The sequence below is a fragment of the Oenanthe melanoleuca genome, chromosome 1A (genome assembly GCF_029582105.1).
Source record: "Oenanthe melanoleuca isolate GR-GAL-2019-014 chromosome 1A, OMel1.0, whole genome shotgun sequence".
Lineage (NCBI taxonomy): Eukaryota > Metazoa > Chordata > Aves > Passeriformes > Muscicapidae > Oenanthe > Oenanthe melanoleuca.
In genome coordinates this window covers 62,606,778-62,622,071 of record NC_079334.1, presented here as the reverse complement: position 1 = coordinate 62,622,071, position 15,294 = coordinate 62,606,778, and the positions used below count along the sequence as shown (strand labels likewise).

General features: G+C 43.8%; 1 protein-coding gene across 1 annotated transcript in view; it reads left to right on the top strand.

Annotated features, from left to right (window-relative positions):
• Positions 1 to 15,294, top strand: part of ELAPOR2 (endosome-lysosome associated apoptosis and autophagy regulator family member 2) — a 94,787-nt gene that overhangs the window by 61,061 nt on the left and 18,432 nt on the right. The window contains exons 3-12 of the mRNA XM_056482183.1: positions 309 to 504; positions 1,187 to 1,334; positions 3,798 to 3,884; positions 6,137 to 6,242; positions 6,845 to 6,997; positions 8,251 to 8,339; positions 11,468 to 11,648; positions 12,667 to 12,795; positions 13,732 to 13,822; positions 14,736 to 14,838. Of these exons, the coding sequence (XP_056338158.1) occupies positions 309 to 504; positions 1,187 to 1,334; positions 3,798 to 3,884; positions 6,137 to 6,242; positions 6,845 to 6,997; positions 8,251 to 8,339; positions 11,468 to 11,648; positions 12,667 to 12,795; positions 13,732 to 13,822; positions 14,736 to 14,838 (1,283 nt within the window). The remainder of the gene's footprint in view (positions 1 to 308; positions 505 to 1,186; positions 1,335 to 3,797; positions 3,885 to 6,136; positions 6,243 to 6,844; positions 6,998 to 8,250; positions 8,340 to 11,467; positions 11,649 to 12,666; positions 12,796 to 13,731; positions 13,823 to 14,735; positions 14,839 to 15,294) is intronic.

Genomic DNA, 15,294 nt, shown 5'->3' with positions numbered 1-15,294 from the left:
TTTGGACATAATCTGTCAATAGAGATTTTGTTCCTAAAAATCTTCTTTTGCCAATAGATGTGAGCTGCAAATCAGGAGCTGCCACTGGGGTTTGGTTTCAGTGCTGCCATGTCAGTGAGAACCCAGGTGAACATCTCAGTTTTGCAGCTGATGTTGGTAGTTCTGCTGTTGTGCTCCTGGGGGTGGGACATTCTGTTTGGTTCCCTTTAGTGGGAAATCTTCATTGATTAAGTGGCAAAAAAAGGAAATGAATAACGATTGATGAATCCATTCCTATGTTATAAATGATTGAATTATTGTCTCCCCAGCTTTCTCCTGTGCCTCTGGTGAGTACCTGGAGATGAAGAACCAGGTGTGCAGCAAGTGTGCAGAGGGAACCTACTCCCTGGGCAGTGGGATCAAGTTTGATGAGTGGGATGAGCTGCCAGCAGGATTCTCCAACGTGGCGACTTTCATGGACACGGCGGTCGGCTCGTCCGAGGGCAAAGCCGACAGCTGCAGCAAGTAAGGAAGCTCTGTCTGCACCTGGGCTAGGCAGCTGGGGGTAAAGCTGAGACAGCTAGCAGCACAAGGCTGCCTAATGACCCATCTAAGCTCTGCAGAGGGTAGCCAGCCCTGCTAATGGCACACAGGAGTGGCTGGGAGGTGAAGTCTGTAGCCCCATCTCACTGCTGTCAGCGTGGTCTCCTTGGGCTCATCAGCAGCCAGGGGGTTTAAGCCCAGCCTGGAGCTGCTCTTATTTATAGCTAGAAAGCTCCAGGGTCATGGTGTAGTAAATGTGGCTAAAAGGCTTTTACAGCCTATTTAGAGACCTGTGGTGCTTGCAGAAGGCAGTTTCTGAGTGTAATTGAAGGTAGATTGAACCTGTGGATAATAAACCTTTCTTATGTAGGCTGAGTCCTAAATTTTTGGCACCATATCCTTTTCCATGCACAGTTTTAATGAAAAGTATTGTATTTTATATAAGTCACATAACATATAAAAGTAGATATAAAATAAAATTATTATATTTACTCTACCTGAAAAATAAACGGAGATCCTGTAATAAGTTTAAAAATTCACTGCAGTTAGCTCTTTTGGGATTCTGGGGTCTTTATTATGTAACGTGTTTTTGTATAGTAGTGTACAAAAAGTCTCCTCAGTATCTGTGATCTCAGTTGAGGCTTGTTTTGTTTATGTTCATCAGCTCCTCATGGACACCTCGAGGGAATTACATAGAGTCAAACAGGGATGATTGTACAGTTTCTCTCATCTATGCTGTGCACCTGAAGAAATCCGGCTCTGTCTTCTTTGAATACCAGTATATTGACAACAACATCTTCTTTGAATTTTTTGTAAGGCTTTTTATATGGTGAATCCAACCTTATATTGTCAGAATTTAACCCAGATAAAGATCATTAGCATCACCTTTCCCCCTTTTAAGCTCCCTGCATGCCCATAGCTTGTTATTGCTGAACAAGATAAAAAAAATCTACTTCTCTTTCTGTTACTTGTACTGTCATGTGGCATTTATTGAATCTTCAAAACTCAGTCTGAACTGATTCTGTCTGCCATACACTGGGATTTTTCCATTAGGGGTCATGACTGCCTCAGTTAGTCCAGCTTTTTGCTGGTGGTAGATGCTCCCATTTAGGGATGTCTGACTGGAGATGTCCTTGAAGGGATTTGACACTTAAAATGACTTCTTCCAAGGCAGTAGTATGTGGAAACCTTTATTTTTAGGTCAGTCTGTGTCCTAGTAATTTAGTAATTAAGATGAAAATAAAAGCAGGAGAAATTCAGGTGGCTTTCAGTAGGAATTAGTCTCTGAGGATGTGTCTGTGCTGGGGACCATCAGCTCTGACATGGGAACAGCCTGGCTCGGCTTGCACCTTGGTGTACTCAAATTGCTGAAACAGCCTGGTCAGTAGTGACCAGAATGGGGAAGGCAGCCCTGGATGGACTGGCTGCTGTCCAGTGAGCTGGAGGGTCCCCAGCTCCAGGATTTGCAGTGGGGTGTAAACATCCCACATTACTGAGGTGCTTTGGAAGGTTCCACTGTCCTTGTCATCTTGTACCTGCCATTTAGGACAGAAAAAAATGGGAGGATGACTCAGAGGAGGAGATGACTGGAAATCTTCACTCTCCTCTGTCATGGCCCCTGTATCTGTCTGACAAGCCCTGTTTTTCAGAAAAACACAGCTCATGCACCTCACAGGAGTGAGAAGTCTTAGCAGGTTAATATTTCTTAGTAGTAGAACTGGGGAAGGAAGATAAAAATTACCTGTTGGAGGCACCTTCATGGTGCTGCATCAGTGTGACAGGTTGCTGTTGCACTTTGATAACAGACCATGCAGACAATGTTATTAACCATTTCTGTTTTGTATTAGACTATCCTGCCTTCTTCATGGGAAGAAAACAGCAACTATGCTTTCTGCTGTCAGCTGAATGTGCCAGGATTATGAATCCCAGCTCCAGTTGCTTGACTGACTGGCAGATCTGCTCCTGCAATAGAGCAAATATATTGTTTCTCTGAGCACTGGCTTTGAAAATGGCTTCTTGATTATTGCTTTTGTCCATATCCCACTCACTTGCCTTCTCTGAATTTATCATTCCCTGTTCAAGAAGCAATGAGTGGTGCAGTTCTTTATAGAAATGCCCATAAATTCGTAGTCAGCCTCAGTATTTCAGGGAAACCATATTTAATGCTCCTGTAAAAGTCAATTTTTTTCCCTCTAGCATGCCTTTGTGCTTAAATATATTTAACAATGACACTTTAGCTCTGGACAGTGGCATTTCAGTAGCAGTGGCAGCTTACTGGGAAATGGGTGAGGTGTTTGATCCTGCCCCTTCTTGGCTCTATTTATGTATTGAAGCCCTTCTCACCTGATGAGAAGAAGCTCTGTGTTCTTATCTCCTCTTTGCAGATGGAACCAAGACACAAGGGTGCTGAGCTCAGGTTGCACAAGACAATTAGGGATCTGCCTTCTACACTGGTGCTTCTTTGCACCTCTTTTCCTCAGTGCAGTTGCTCTAGGTGGGAATTGAGTGTACAGATGCTTTGGAGGATGTGGGGTTGCACAACTTATTTCAGACTTGGTGTGGAGCAGCTTTAAGGAGGATCCTTGACTCCAGGTCAAGTGTCTGAAAGTGTTGAAGTGGCCTTTCTCCCCAGTGCAATAAAAGATCTCATGCCTCAAAGGGACTTCATAATTTTTCATCTGAGAAGTCAGATATGAGCAGAAAGAAGTGCCCCAAACCCTGCTGAAAGGAAATGCTTCTGAGCTGTGCTGGACCTGGGCAAGGGACAGCCAAACTCACACTTGTGCCAGGACAGACTCTCATGGCATGCTGCCTCTCCCTGGGTGGCATTACTCTCATCCCTAGGTCAGGTGGCAGCAGGCCAGAGACAAAGCACTTATGGCTGTGGAGAAAACACTTTGTCTTCCAGCTTTGGCCCGCCCACTCCTGCTTCCCCTTTGACTCAGAAGCCTCTGGATTTTAGGCAATTATGTCTTGATAGGCTCAGGAGAAGGAGGAAGAAAGAGAAGATGCTCAGCATCCTTTTCTGGCCATATATTGTGAGGACAAGTCTGGGATCTTCTCATCCTTTTACCATCTGTGTCAGAGGGGGCCACTGCAGGCACTGCTAAGCTGTAGCAGATGTTGAAAGTTGGGGGTTTATTTTGCCACAAGTAAGGCAGTTGTCTAAATATGTAGATAAGAGGATCAGAGCTGTATCTTATAATTCCCAGAAGTCATTATGGTGACAGACACACACCTGATTGTAGTCACTGATCTTGTGTTTTTATTAACAGATACAAAATGACCAGTGCAAAGAAATGGAGTCCACAGCAAACAAATGGGTGAAGCTCACAGACAATGGGGAATGGGGCTCTCATTCTGTAAGTGTATGAAAAATTCCTTCATAAAGTTTTTATTCTATTTATTTCCTTTAATTTCCTCTGTCTAGACACAAATACAGCCCAGCTCCTGGGAATGCATTTGAAGAAGCTGAGCTTTCCTGGTACTGAGGGGAAAAGTCATGGTGATCCCTGAGGGGCTGATCCCCAAGGAAATTATATAGATGCACGACTTTGTATTGATTTCCCTGGGCTTTGAATCAAGTGTTTTATGAGGTTAAATAGATTTATGCTAATCTGCATGCCACAATCACTTTGCATGATTGTAATTGAAATCTTGTACAGCACTTGTTTGCTCATGAGAACACAAGATTATTCTCTGTGTCTTGGCAGAGCAGTGGGAGTGGGGTGTGCATGTGGAGACAAGCAGGATGGGCATTTTATTCTCAAGTGTGTGCAGAAGAGCTGGACTGCACCCAGCTTCTGCTCCATGGGGGTTTGGGTGAAAATCCAGCTGGCAGCACCAGGGTGCTCCTGAGCACAGATATGGTCCTGTCCATGTTGGGGTAGGAGCCCTTGGCTGTGACCCAGCTGAGTTTGCTCTGTGAATGGATCATGTGCAGAACAGCTCATCAGCTGAGCCTTGGCTTCTCCTGTGCCACCACACCCTTGTCCCCAGAGCCATCTCAGCAAAGGCACAGCACAGGTGACATTCTGCCAGAAGAAAAGGCTTTTGTGGGCATAGGCAGCAGCATACTCTCTGCTTTCCATAGCCTGCTTATCCTCTTGGGGGAGAAAATGTATTCCTGAGCCAGCTCTGGTTGGAGTGCCTGTTAGCTCAGGGTCAAAACCAGTGCAGGTTACACTGGGAGGTGGGAAAGCTGGCTGAGGAGGGATGAGTGGCATGAGCTGAGAGGTAGATCCAAGGCCAGGGCTTGGCTTGGGTGAGTGAGGGATGTGGGCAGTCTGCATGGGAGATGGTGCCATCTGAGCTCATCATCTGGGTGTGCAAGTGTTCTCCCTGTCTATGAAACCTGTTAGGATGGCTGGCTGAAATGTAGACATATGAACTATGATGATTCTGGCTGTCCTGAAGGGCTTTTTCTGCACTGCAAATCATGTCAAGGTGTCTTCTGTGCTCACAATTTCCCAGTTGCTGCAGTCTCTGCTCTCAGCAGGTGAGTCCTGCTGCACTGGAGCTGGTGTTGGGTATCTCACCTCACTCAACCTGATGTTTTAATGTGGTCCCAGTGCCCTGTTACACATGGTAACTCAGCTCTCCTTTGCCCCTATGGGTAGGAGGTGTTTGGGAGTGGGAGATACAATAGGCTGTATTTCCACTTTGCCAAATTTTTCAGCTCTTTATCCTGGGTGAACAAAAACTGTGGTTCTGCCAGGCCTGTACAATGCTGCTGTAAATCACATTATCCTGGACCCTTATGCTGCCAGAGTTTATCCCTCCTTTTGTGTGAAAATATAACACTTTCAGGCCAGTATCCTGCTGTTGGCAGTAAACATCTTTTACTGGGCCAGTGGATATGGAACACAAGTGAGTTGAAGGCAGAAGGCACCAAAACTGCTGCTGGAGGAGTTTTCCTCCCTTCCTACTGCCCCTTACCTCAGCCATGATGCCACCAGCCCACCACCCTTGCCCAGGGGTTGTGCAGCCACTTGCTGAACCACACCATGGAAACAAGTGGGTCAGGGCAGTCAGAAACCAGGTTGTGTCCTGCATCTGATCTGCTGTTTGTGGTCAGAAGTGAGCAGGAGGGGTGAGACTGCTGCTGGGGACAGCCATGGTTTGTGGCTGCCTTACTAGTCATGTGTTACATGCAGGCAGAGCTTGATTTTTAAAACCTATAACAAAACTCACTTGTGAACTGGATTTTCGAACTCTGGGTCATGCTGAGTTTCTTTAAGAAAGTGTCTTTCAAGGCTTTAAAAACAAACTGATTGACTATATCTGAACATAAGGCTGGAGATAAAAGCTTTTGAGTGCCAGGGGTAATTGGATAAAGGCTGGAACAGCTTTTCCAAATTCTGCTTACAACAAGGTCAGAAACAGCTCTTGGTAGTTTTCCAGCTGGGGTGTTGAGAAACATTTTTCTAAAGCACACTTTGGCACTCCTCAGATATGTCTGTACAGCATCTGTCTATTGTTTCCCCATTAACCCTTGACCCACTAAACAGCATAGGAAAAGCTGCCAGGATGCAAGAAATTTGAATAATGGGAGTAGGAAATAAAACAATGTCTTGGCAAGAGGATGAGTGCTAACTCACATGTGTTGTTGCAGGTAACTCTGCAATCAGGTAGCAATATATTATACTGGAGAACAACAGGGATTCTCATGGGCTCCAAAGTTGTAAAACCAGTTTTAGTGAAGAACATCACAATTGAAGGTAAGTAGAATTTGTCTTTGAGGTTTTATCTCACTCTTTTGTCACAATGCTTGCCAAGTGCTATTTCTACTGCTGGGCCTACAGCACTGAAGTGGCTTTTTTTAGCCCCTTGCCCCCTGTCTCCTCCTCTGTCTGAACTGTAGAAACAGCACAGCAAAACTTCAGTGAGGAAAAGGCTGAGAAATTAGTTTATCTGGTAAATGTTGCCATCTACTGGAGAAAACTGGATTAGCAAAGAGAGAGGTTTTCTTTATTGTGGTATAGAAATACATAGTTATTGATAAGTCTTTCAACAGTGATAAATGGAGATATATCATTACAGTGACAGTTGAATTAATATTCAAATGATCTGTTTTATTTGGAATCGTTCTTTTGGTCCTAGTCTAAGTATAATAAAACTGGGAGTGTCATATAAGAGTCTTAGATGGCTAAAACTTCCATTGAGTTATAAAGGTCTAAATTATGAGCCAGCTAAGCCAAAGTGTCTTAAGTGAATGTGAAAGTGAGTGTGACTTTTATGCTTTGCTCTCAGCCACAAGCCCAGGTAGGCAGCAGTTACAGGTGTGTCTCTTTCAGTGCTTCACCCAGAATTTTTCTTGCAGGAGTTGCCTACACGTCCGAGTGCTTCGCGTGCAAGCCTGGCACCTTCAGTGACAAACCAGGGGCATCTGGCTGCCAGCTGTGCCCACGAGACACCTACTCTGAGAAAGGGGCTAAAGAGTGCACCAAGTGTACAGAAGAAATGTATTATGCAGGTACATGAACCAAATGGGAGAAGCAACACCAGGAAGGCCTGAGGATGTGCAGTCACTGGCTGTTTCAGCTGTATCCAGCAATGAGAGTCTCCAGTTGATATGTAAAGGGGAAATTAATGACTTCCCAAAATATGCAGAGGGCACATAGATACATAATGGGCCACAGACAAACCTTGTTAGTGTCATCAGTGTTAGCATGAAGGATGAGACCTCTGTGACCTGGAAAGGGATAGTTCTTCTGAAGGATAGAACAGTCGTGCTGTGCCCTCTCGTGGTAATTTGTGTTACAGGTTGGTGATGACACAAATTTGCTTCATCACTACCTTCAGCCTTAACACATTCTGAGGAATATCCTTTCAAAACACTCTCTCCTGGATTGCTCCTTTCCTGGTTGTAAAATGTAGTGATCTAGTAGCAAAACCTAGTCCCAAAGACCTCTGCATTTCCAGCCATGGTTAGGTGGTGAGCTTCAAATAACATGGTCTTAATCTATTCTTCAAAATCAAAAAATCTTCAGATTTCTTCCTTGTAGCAGTTTTAGAAAGTTTTTGAAGAGTCAGTTACTGACCACAGCACCTGCTGTCACTGATGTGTACCTGTGTCACTGACCTGTACCTGTGCCAGCAGTGGCAATGGAAATATTGCAAAATTATCTGGTGAGAGAAAATATTGGGACAGTGTTGTAAAGAAGTTTCTACAGGGTTAGGGTGGTTTTGTTCCTTGTTGAGTCAGAACATATTCCCCTGCTTGGTAAACTGCATAAATTTCTGTTTGAGAGAACGAAGGTTTGAGGGAGTCATAGAGTGGTTTGGGTTGGAAAGGACCTTAAAGATCATCTTGTTCCAACCCCTATGCCATGGACAGGGAATTTTCCACTAGACCCATTTGCTCAAAGCCCCATCCAACCAGGCCTTGATTGTTTCCAGGGATGGGATATTCACAGCTTCTCTGGGTGACCTGTTCCAGTGTCTCAGTGTCTCACCATCCTCAGACTAAAAAACTTCTAATAATTGTCCTTGTGTACACTGAATCAGTGAATTTCGGTGTGACAGTATAAGCATAGATAATATTTTCCCTGTTCCCCTGCTTCTTTTCAGGGGAAGCTTGATGTAGACTCCATTAAGAGCTTGCTTTTTCATTTCATTTTATAATTTTCTGCTGACTCATTTTAGCTTGCAGATTTCAAGCTTGTTACATTTTTTTCCAGGGACTATTTGATAGTTTAATATCCTGTTTCTCACCTTTTCTTTTAGAGGAGGGATCCAGTGCATGCATAGAGCGACCTCCATGCACAAGCAAAGACTTTTTCCAGATCCATACCCCATGTGATAAGGAGGGAAAAGTAAGTAGAAGGCATGCTGCTATTTTTAAGCTCACTGACCTTATTGCTATTTCTGCATTTGAAAAGAAGGTAGTTCTTTTTAGGAATCCACTTCCCAATTACTTTCCCAGTTTTGCTTCCAGTATTGAATCTGAGGCTTTGGGCTTGTCCTTTGCCTGCCCTCTCTGCAACCTGTTTCCCTCTGTAAGAATCTGCCAGATATGGGTCTGCTCCAGGGATGTGTTGTGGTGAGATGATAATCTCCTTGCACTTGTGATGGTTCTGATGGATGTTCTTCCACATTTCCATGCTGCTGGAACACAGGGAGAAGTACTGTCCCAGCACAAACCCATCTCTTCAGTTGTTAAAATCTTTCTGGCACGCTTTAAGCTTGTGATGACTATCCCAGCAGCACCCAAGCATAATTCAGGTGATACCTGAATTATGAATATCATTGGATATGACCACCTCTGAGGTGGAGGAGTGTTTGGCTGCATAGGTGTGATGTGTGTCACACATTGGTTTTATCATCAAAGAAAAGCCTGTGGTCTGGTAAAATAAAGGTATATACACAGCCTGGAGTGTTCAGGTGCAGCAGCTTAGCTGCTGGTAGTGTGCTTGTCCCATGGGATGCTTCAAATCACCTGGACTCCCAGGACATTGTTTCACCCAGAGACCTTAGATCCACTTGGTCTCTCATAGAGGGACCTGCTGGTGGAGCAGCCTGGCTTTGTCCTAGCAGTCAAGAGGAATTTTTGGAGGAATTTGGAGAAGAAACTGTTGTTTACTGCTATAGGAAGCCCATAGAAGTGTGGACACATGGTCAGGACTGTTTTGTCTCTTTCCTTTCCCATCTCTCTTAGATGGAATTGCAAATAGTCAGACTCCCTAGCACCTGTATGTTGCTGGCCTAATATTTGCTGGCATGATTATTTTGGAGTCTCCTGATCAGTGAGTGCTAAAATGCAGTGAGAGCTCGTGTGTTTTGATAATGAAGCATCAGTGAGTTTAGCCCCAGAGCTGTCAGGCTCTGCAACTAGTCCTGACTCACTGATTTCTGCCCTGTTAACTGTCTCTAATGACTCAAGAAATTAGCAGCAGTGTTCAGGGCTACACCCCCAGGTACAGCTTTAATTGCAGCCTCCTATGGATTGTTCTGTCACTGCTCTGTGTGGTCCCTGACAGTGAACAATTATTTGACCCTTTTCCTGCCTGTTCACTGGCCTTCCCCTTCACTGATGGACATGATTGGAATGTAAAGTGGGTTTTTCTGCAGACACCTTCCACTGCCCAGCTGCAATGACAGCAGCAGGTGTCACAGGCACACAGATGCTGGCTGAGTTTTCAGGATTGGTTTTGCTGTGCTCCCCAGCCATCTCCATGTGATGCAGCTCAGTGAGAGGGCCTGACTCTGCAGGCCATCTGCAGGACAACAGTGGCTGTAAAGGAGCAGCCTATTGATCCAGGGTTGCTAAAATAAGCCAGGTTTTCAATAGGTTGTTGTCTCCCTTCTGCTGTCCCACTCCATGTGTAGAAGGGGTCTCTGGAGATTTATGCACTTTACTCTTGACTTTTCATCTACCTGCTGATTTAAAAATCCCAAGTTGACTGCTTCAGCCCCAGTCTCAGAACCCCTCACCATGTGGCCACAGGCACCCTCTGACCCTCTTCTCCCTGCTCAGATGCAGTAGGATTCCTGTGTGGAGTGTGTCTGGGCTCTGGGCAGCCACACTGGTGCTTTGCCAGCTCCTGACCCCTTTTATTTGAGCACTGTGCACCCTGATGCTGCTGAAGCATTTCTGGGGTGATTCTCTAGAAATCCTCCAAGTGTTCAGGAGCAGCCAGGCAGGCTGATCCATAGGAGGAGGTGCCACCCTGGCAGCAGGAGCAGTCCCTCAGTGCTTGAGCAAAGCAGGCAAAGTGGAATCTGTGCCAGTGACCAGATTGAGCCAGGGTGGCCAGACAAGTCCATGGAGATAAGGCACAGCCAGTGTCAGGACATGGTGTCCATGGATCAGCCATGGCTCAGGCATGGCTGCAACAAAGCCCAGGAGGGATGGAGAGTGAGAGCCTCAGCTTAATGGGAGCTCCCAGGAGCCAGGGACTGAGTCTGAACTGAGGCTTCCTCCAGCTTTTTCTTTGAAATAGTTTCAAGAAGGATCAATACTTCTTCAAGTGCTCTGTTACCAGGGGGCTAACCCTGAGTGCAATGCCCAGAGTGACAGGGGATCTGATCAAATTCATAAAGTGAAATCTCCCTTACCTGAGTCTCCAGCCTCAAAGATCCCTGATTGCTGGGACCTAAGGCTGGAAGAACCCAGAGTGGGAGCTGTGGGCAGGTTAAACTCTTCCCAATTGGGTTTCTCAGCTGTGGAACTCAGCTAAGTTTCATCTTGAGATATAAAACCTTTTCAGAGAGAGGCACAAAGTCAGATGAAATTTGAAACACAACTTTGTGGGTGATGCATCTCACCCAGTCCTTCTCCTGAAGGCAGAAACTTGTGTCCTCAAAGGGGGGTGATGATGAAGAGGTGTTACTGTTGTATATGGTAACACTATGAACTCATGTTAGTGTTCACAAACTGCTCCTTATGTGCTGCCAAGGGATTGGAGGGGCTTGGGGAGAGCTCCTGCATGGTTCTGACATTTTCTCAATGGTGAAAAATGGCAGGAGAGAAATTTGGGACTTTTCAAAGAACAGGCCAGTATGAATTAAAAATGCAGAACTTGTGGTTCTCTGCTAACAGATGCCTTCCCAAAAAAGGGCTTTTATATGGCAGAAGTTATACTTTGTGTTACTGTGGTTAATATGCAGGGATTGCATATTCAGTTAGAATTATTTATCTGATGTTCCTCAGAACCATTTGCATGGAGGAATTTACTAACTAATGAATGAGCAGCAATACTTGTTTTAAGCTTCACATTTTTATTTTGTTCCTAAAGTCTGATATCTTGGAATCTCCTGTGAACCCAATCACTTCTCTTACCCTTACCCTTCCTTCTCTTTATTGTCCTGGATGTGCAAGGTCTGGTTTTGGTCTCAAATGATAGGAATACTCTAATTTAGTTTACAAGGGGTACTTTGATTGGTGCACCTAGTCCTAAAACTTCACAGTACAGTGTGTGAGCTCACTGTCTCCTCCTTCCAGACTCAGATCATGTACAAGTGGATTGAGCCCAAGATCTGCAGAGAGGATCTCCCTGATGCACTGACCCTACCTCCCTCTGGAGAGAGGCAGGACTGTCCACCCTGCAATCCTGGCTTTTACAACAATGCCTCATCTTCCTGTACTCCCTGCCCACCAGGCACATTTTCAGATGGGACACAGGGTAGGAGTCTGCAATAAAATCTCATGTGCCTCCAAAAGCAGTCATCTGCTTGCATGTGACTTGGTTTAGTGACACATCATCATAAGCCAGTGTTCATTTTGTGTTAAATACTTGTTAAATAACATTGGAGAGTGGGATGTGGATATCTGTTTTCTCTCCTGGATCTTTTCTTATCAGGAATTGCTGCACTAACTTGACCTGCTGTGCTCTGGATGCATTTCTTGGCTGATATAAACATCCTGAGAATTATTTCAAGGGGGTCTGAGAGGGGAACTTTTACTGTCAGCAATTCCTCCTCAACCATTGTCCTGTCCATGCCAAATTATTTCCTGTGAAAACCTCATTTTAAGCCCAGTCAGATGAATATCCTGCCAACACTGTCTAACCTAAACTCTGGCTTGTTGATTCTGAGATGCTCAATGGTCCTCTACAGCATTTTGTGGGAACTCTTGTTTATCAAACCTTCAGCTGAATCTATTAAAAAGTAAGTTTGACTTGGGGGACCAGTTGCAGATTACTTAACACGATGTTATGATCTACAATTTACAGAGTGCTGGTCTCACTTCTACTCTCCAGGTTCTGATAAGTCTTTGACTATTATAATTATTACTATATATTATTATATTTAATATTATATATTTATATGTTATAGTATATATTATTCTATATATTATTCTATATATTATTCTATAATATATAATATATAATATATAATATATAATATATAATATATAATATATAATATATAATATATAATATATAATATATAATATATAATATAATACAGTATATATTATAATATATTATGATATATTATATATTATTATATATATTTATATTACATATTATATTTTATTATTATTATTATAATTATTATTATATATTATTATAAGGAATAAATTATTTTCTTTGCTTATTGCTTGCACCAGACAGTAAAAAAGCAGTATCTATGTTCTTCAAAACACTGTTTGACATGTGCCTTGGCTGTGTGATATCCTTTTCTGCCTCTCACCCTTAGAGTGCAAAGCCTGCCCTGCTGGGACTGAGCCAGCTCTTGGGTTTGAATACAAGTGGTGGAACATCCTGCCAGGAAACATGAAGACATCCTGCTTTAACGTTGCCAACTCCAAGTGTGATGGGATGAATGGTGAGCCAAACTCCCTGTGCTGTGTGCCTGTCTCCTGCATGGGTCCCTGTGGTGATGGAGCACCCATCAAAATGAGTGAGCTCTTGGCTGCATGACTCACAGCACAGTTTCCTCCCTTTCCTTTAGTAGCACCAGGCTTGAAATTTCCTGTGGGAAGCAATGTCACAGTACCACAAAGAAATAAAAAATCTGTTGCACACCAGAAGAGGGCAGGAGCTGCAGCCTATGTGAGGTTCCCTCAGCAAAGACCTGTCCCACCACTGGCTTTAATGCATCTTTAATGCATTCATATCCCCTTTGAAAAAAGCATTGCTTTGTCTTCTTCCTAGTTTACCTCATTTTCTGTTTTGTGATAGCTATGCCCATCGAGGTCACACATAATTCTTTTGGAAAACTTAATTACAGTCTGTAATTTTGTTCCTTAGTGCTCAGAGCTTTCTGTCTGCACATGTGCTAAAATTGCAGCAGAGAGCAGTCACAGATCACTGGTGAAAATGATCCTGTTTGGGACTTCTCCAGCCTTCTCTGACAGATTTTCCTCAGTCTGATCCACCCTGTCAGACTCATGTAACTCAAGCTTTGAATTATGTGTGTTGAGCAGAGGGGAACTGAAGTATGTGCTTATCATTTAACAAGCAGATTCACTGATTCATCTGTTTTAAGGCTGAAAGATAGATGGATCATCCCCTTGAGCTGCACAGCACAGGTCAGGGAATATCAATTGCTTTGCTGATTTGAAAGGTGACAATTGCCTCTAAAATCAGCAGTTCATACAATTGCTAAAATTCTTCATTCAAAAGCATTGTGATATTGTTCTGTAGTTTCAGGCATTTCTTTAAAATACACTGAAATACTGAATTGTTTAAAAATTACGGTAACACAGATTTCTTTTGCCACCCATTTATTGAAATCTTTTTCTTTGTCTTTTGTGTAAAGGTTGGGAGGTGGCTGGTGATCACATCCAGAGTGGGGCAGGAGGCTCTGACAATGATTATCTTATCTTGAGCCTGAACATCCCAGGATTTAAGTAAGGAATGGGATATTTTTTCATCTATTTCTTAATTATTTCTGTCTCTTATACCTCTTTCACACTCTCCCAGGGATGATCTGAGTCTTTATTTCTGAAGTAAAATAATGTAATTTATGAGAGGAATGTTGAATTTTATTCCCATGTCTCCAGTTTGTCCACTGAGGCAGGCAAGTGTGTGAAACCTTGGTTTTTAGCAGTCTTTTCTTCAGTCCAAGATACAGCCAGTTGGCTGTCTGGAAACAGAGAAAAGATGTTGCTATTCCTCTGTTTCTAAATTATTCCACAGTAACCAGCTAAACCTGCCATGGGGTGGATACTGGAGCCTGCCCTAAAGTATTTTAGTGAAACCCAAGTTACTTTGCCCTGTGGCTCCAGGCAGCCTCCACAGTCTGTGCTTCCCTTGGAGCCAACAGGGAGATGCAAACACTGCAGGAGAATGGGAATCCCACCACTCCTGGACCCTCAGACAGGCTGAAATACCTGCTTGAGGTGCTTGTGTCTCTGTCAAAAGAGTGAGCTTAGACCCCTAGCTCAGACCAGGTGCTGAATGTTGAGACCAGTAAGGTGTGGAAGATGAACCTGACCCTCCCTTTGCTGTTTTTCAGCTGAGGTGGATGCAATTACATTGGTGTAAATCACTTGAGTGTGTAATGTATTTTAATAATAAGGTTCCTTAGCAATATGGTCAAATGTGGGTGTTCATTATAAGGAGGGAACTGTACCATAAAGAACTTAGACCCTGAAAAAATGATACCCAATACCCAGTGCTGAGGCTCCTGCCATTCTGCAGGGACAGGTTGTCTGTGACAGGACTTTGATGGCTTCACTGTACAGAAAGGAATTTGAAGGATTGACTGCTGCCTGTCTGGAGAGCACTGTGTAAATATTTTGTTCCTTCTCTGTTGAACAGACCTCCTACATCAGTGACGGGAGCAACTGGGTCCGAACTCGGACGGATTACTTTTATTTTTGAGACCATCTGTTCAGCAGACTGTGTGCTGTACTTTATGGCAGTAAGTGAGACCTCTTTCTCCATGACTGAGGACTGAGCCTCAGTCCTAAATTGACTGTGTATTCCACATGTCACTTTAATACCTCTGCACAGGTGTGATTAGTTGCACTTGGTTTATTATTGCTTAAGCATGGCATTAGTTTAGTATCTGCAGTGCCCATGCAGGAAGGGTTTAATGAATGACCTAGTGAGATTCCTCCATCACGTGAGTTGTGAACCATTTGTGGCTATCAGCTTATTCTAAAAGTAATCATTGGACACTAAGGAGCCAATTTTCCCCCTGTCAAACTGACTGATGAAATTATCAGTCTCTTGTGCTATTGAGTTAGCATCTGTTCACAGAGTGACAAGTCAAGGCAAGTCAAGATGTGGGACAGAGGGCTGGGAAGAGGACAGTTTGGAAATTTAGACTTGATCCTGTCAATGACCTGGAGGATCAGTAGGGCAGCAGACAGAT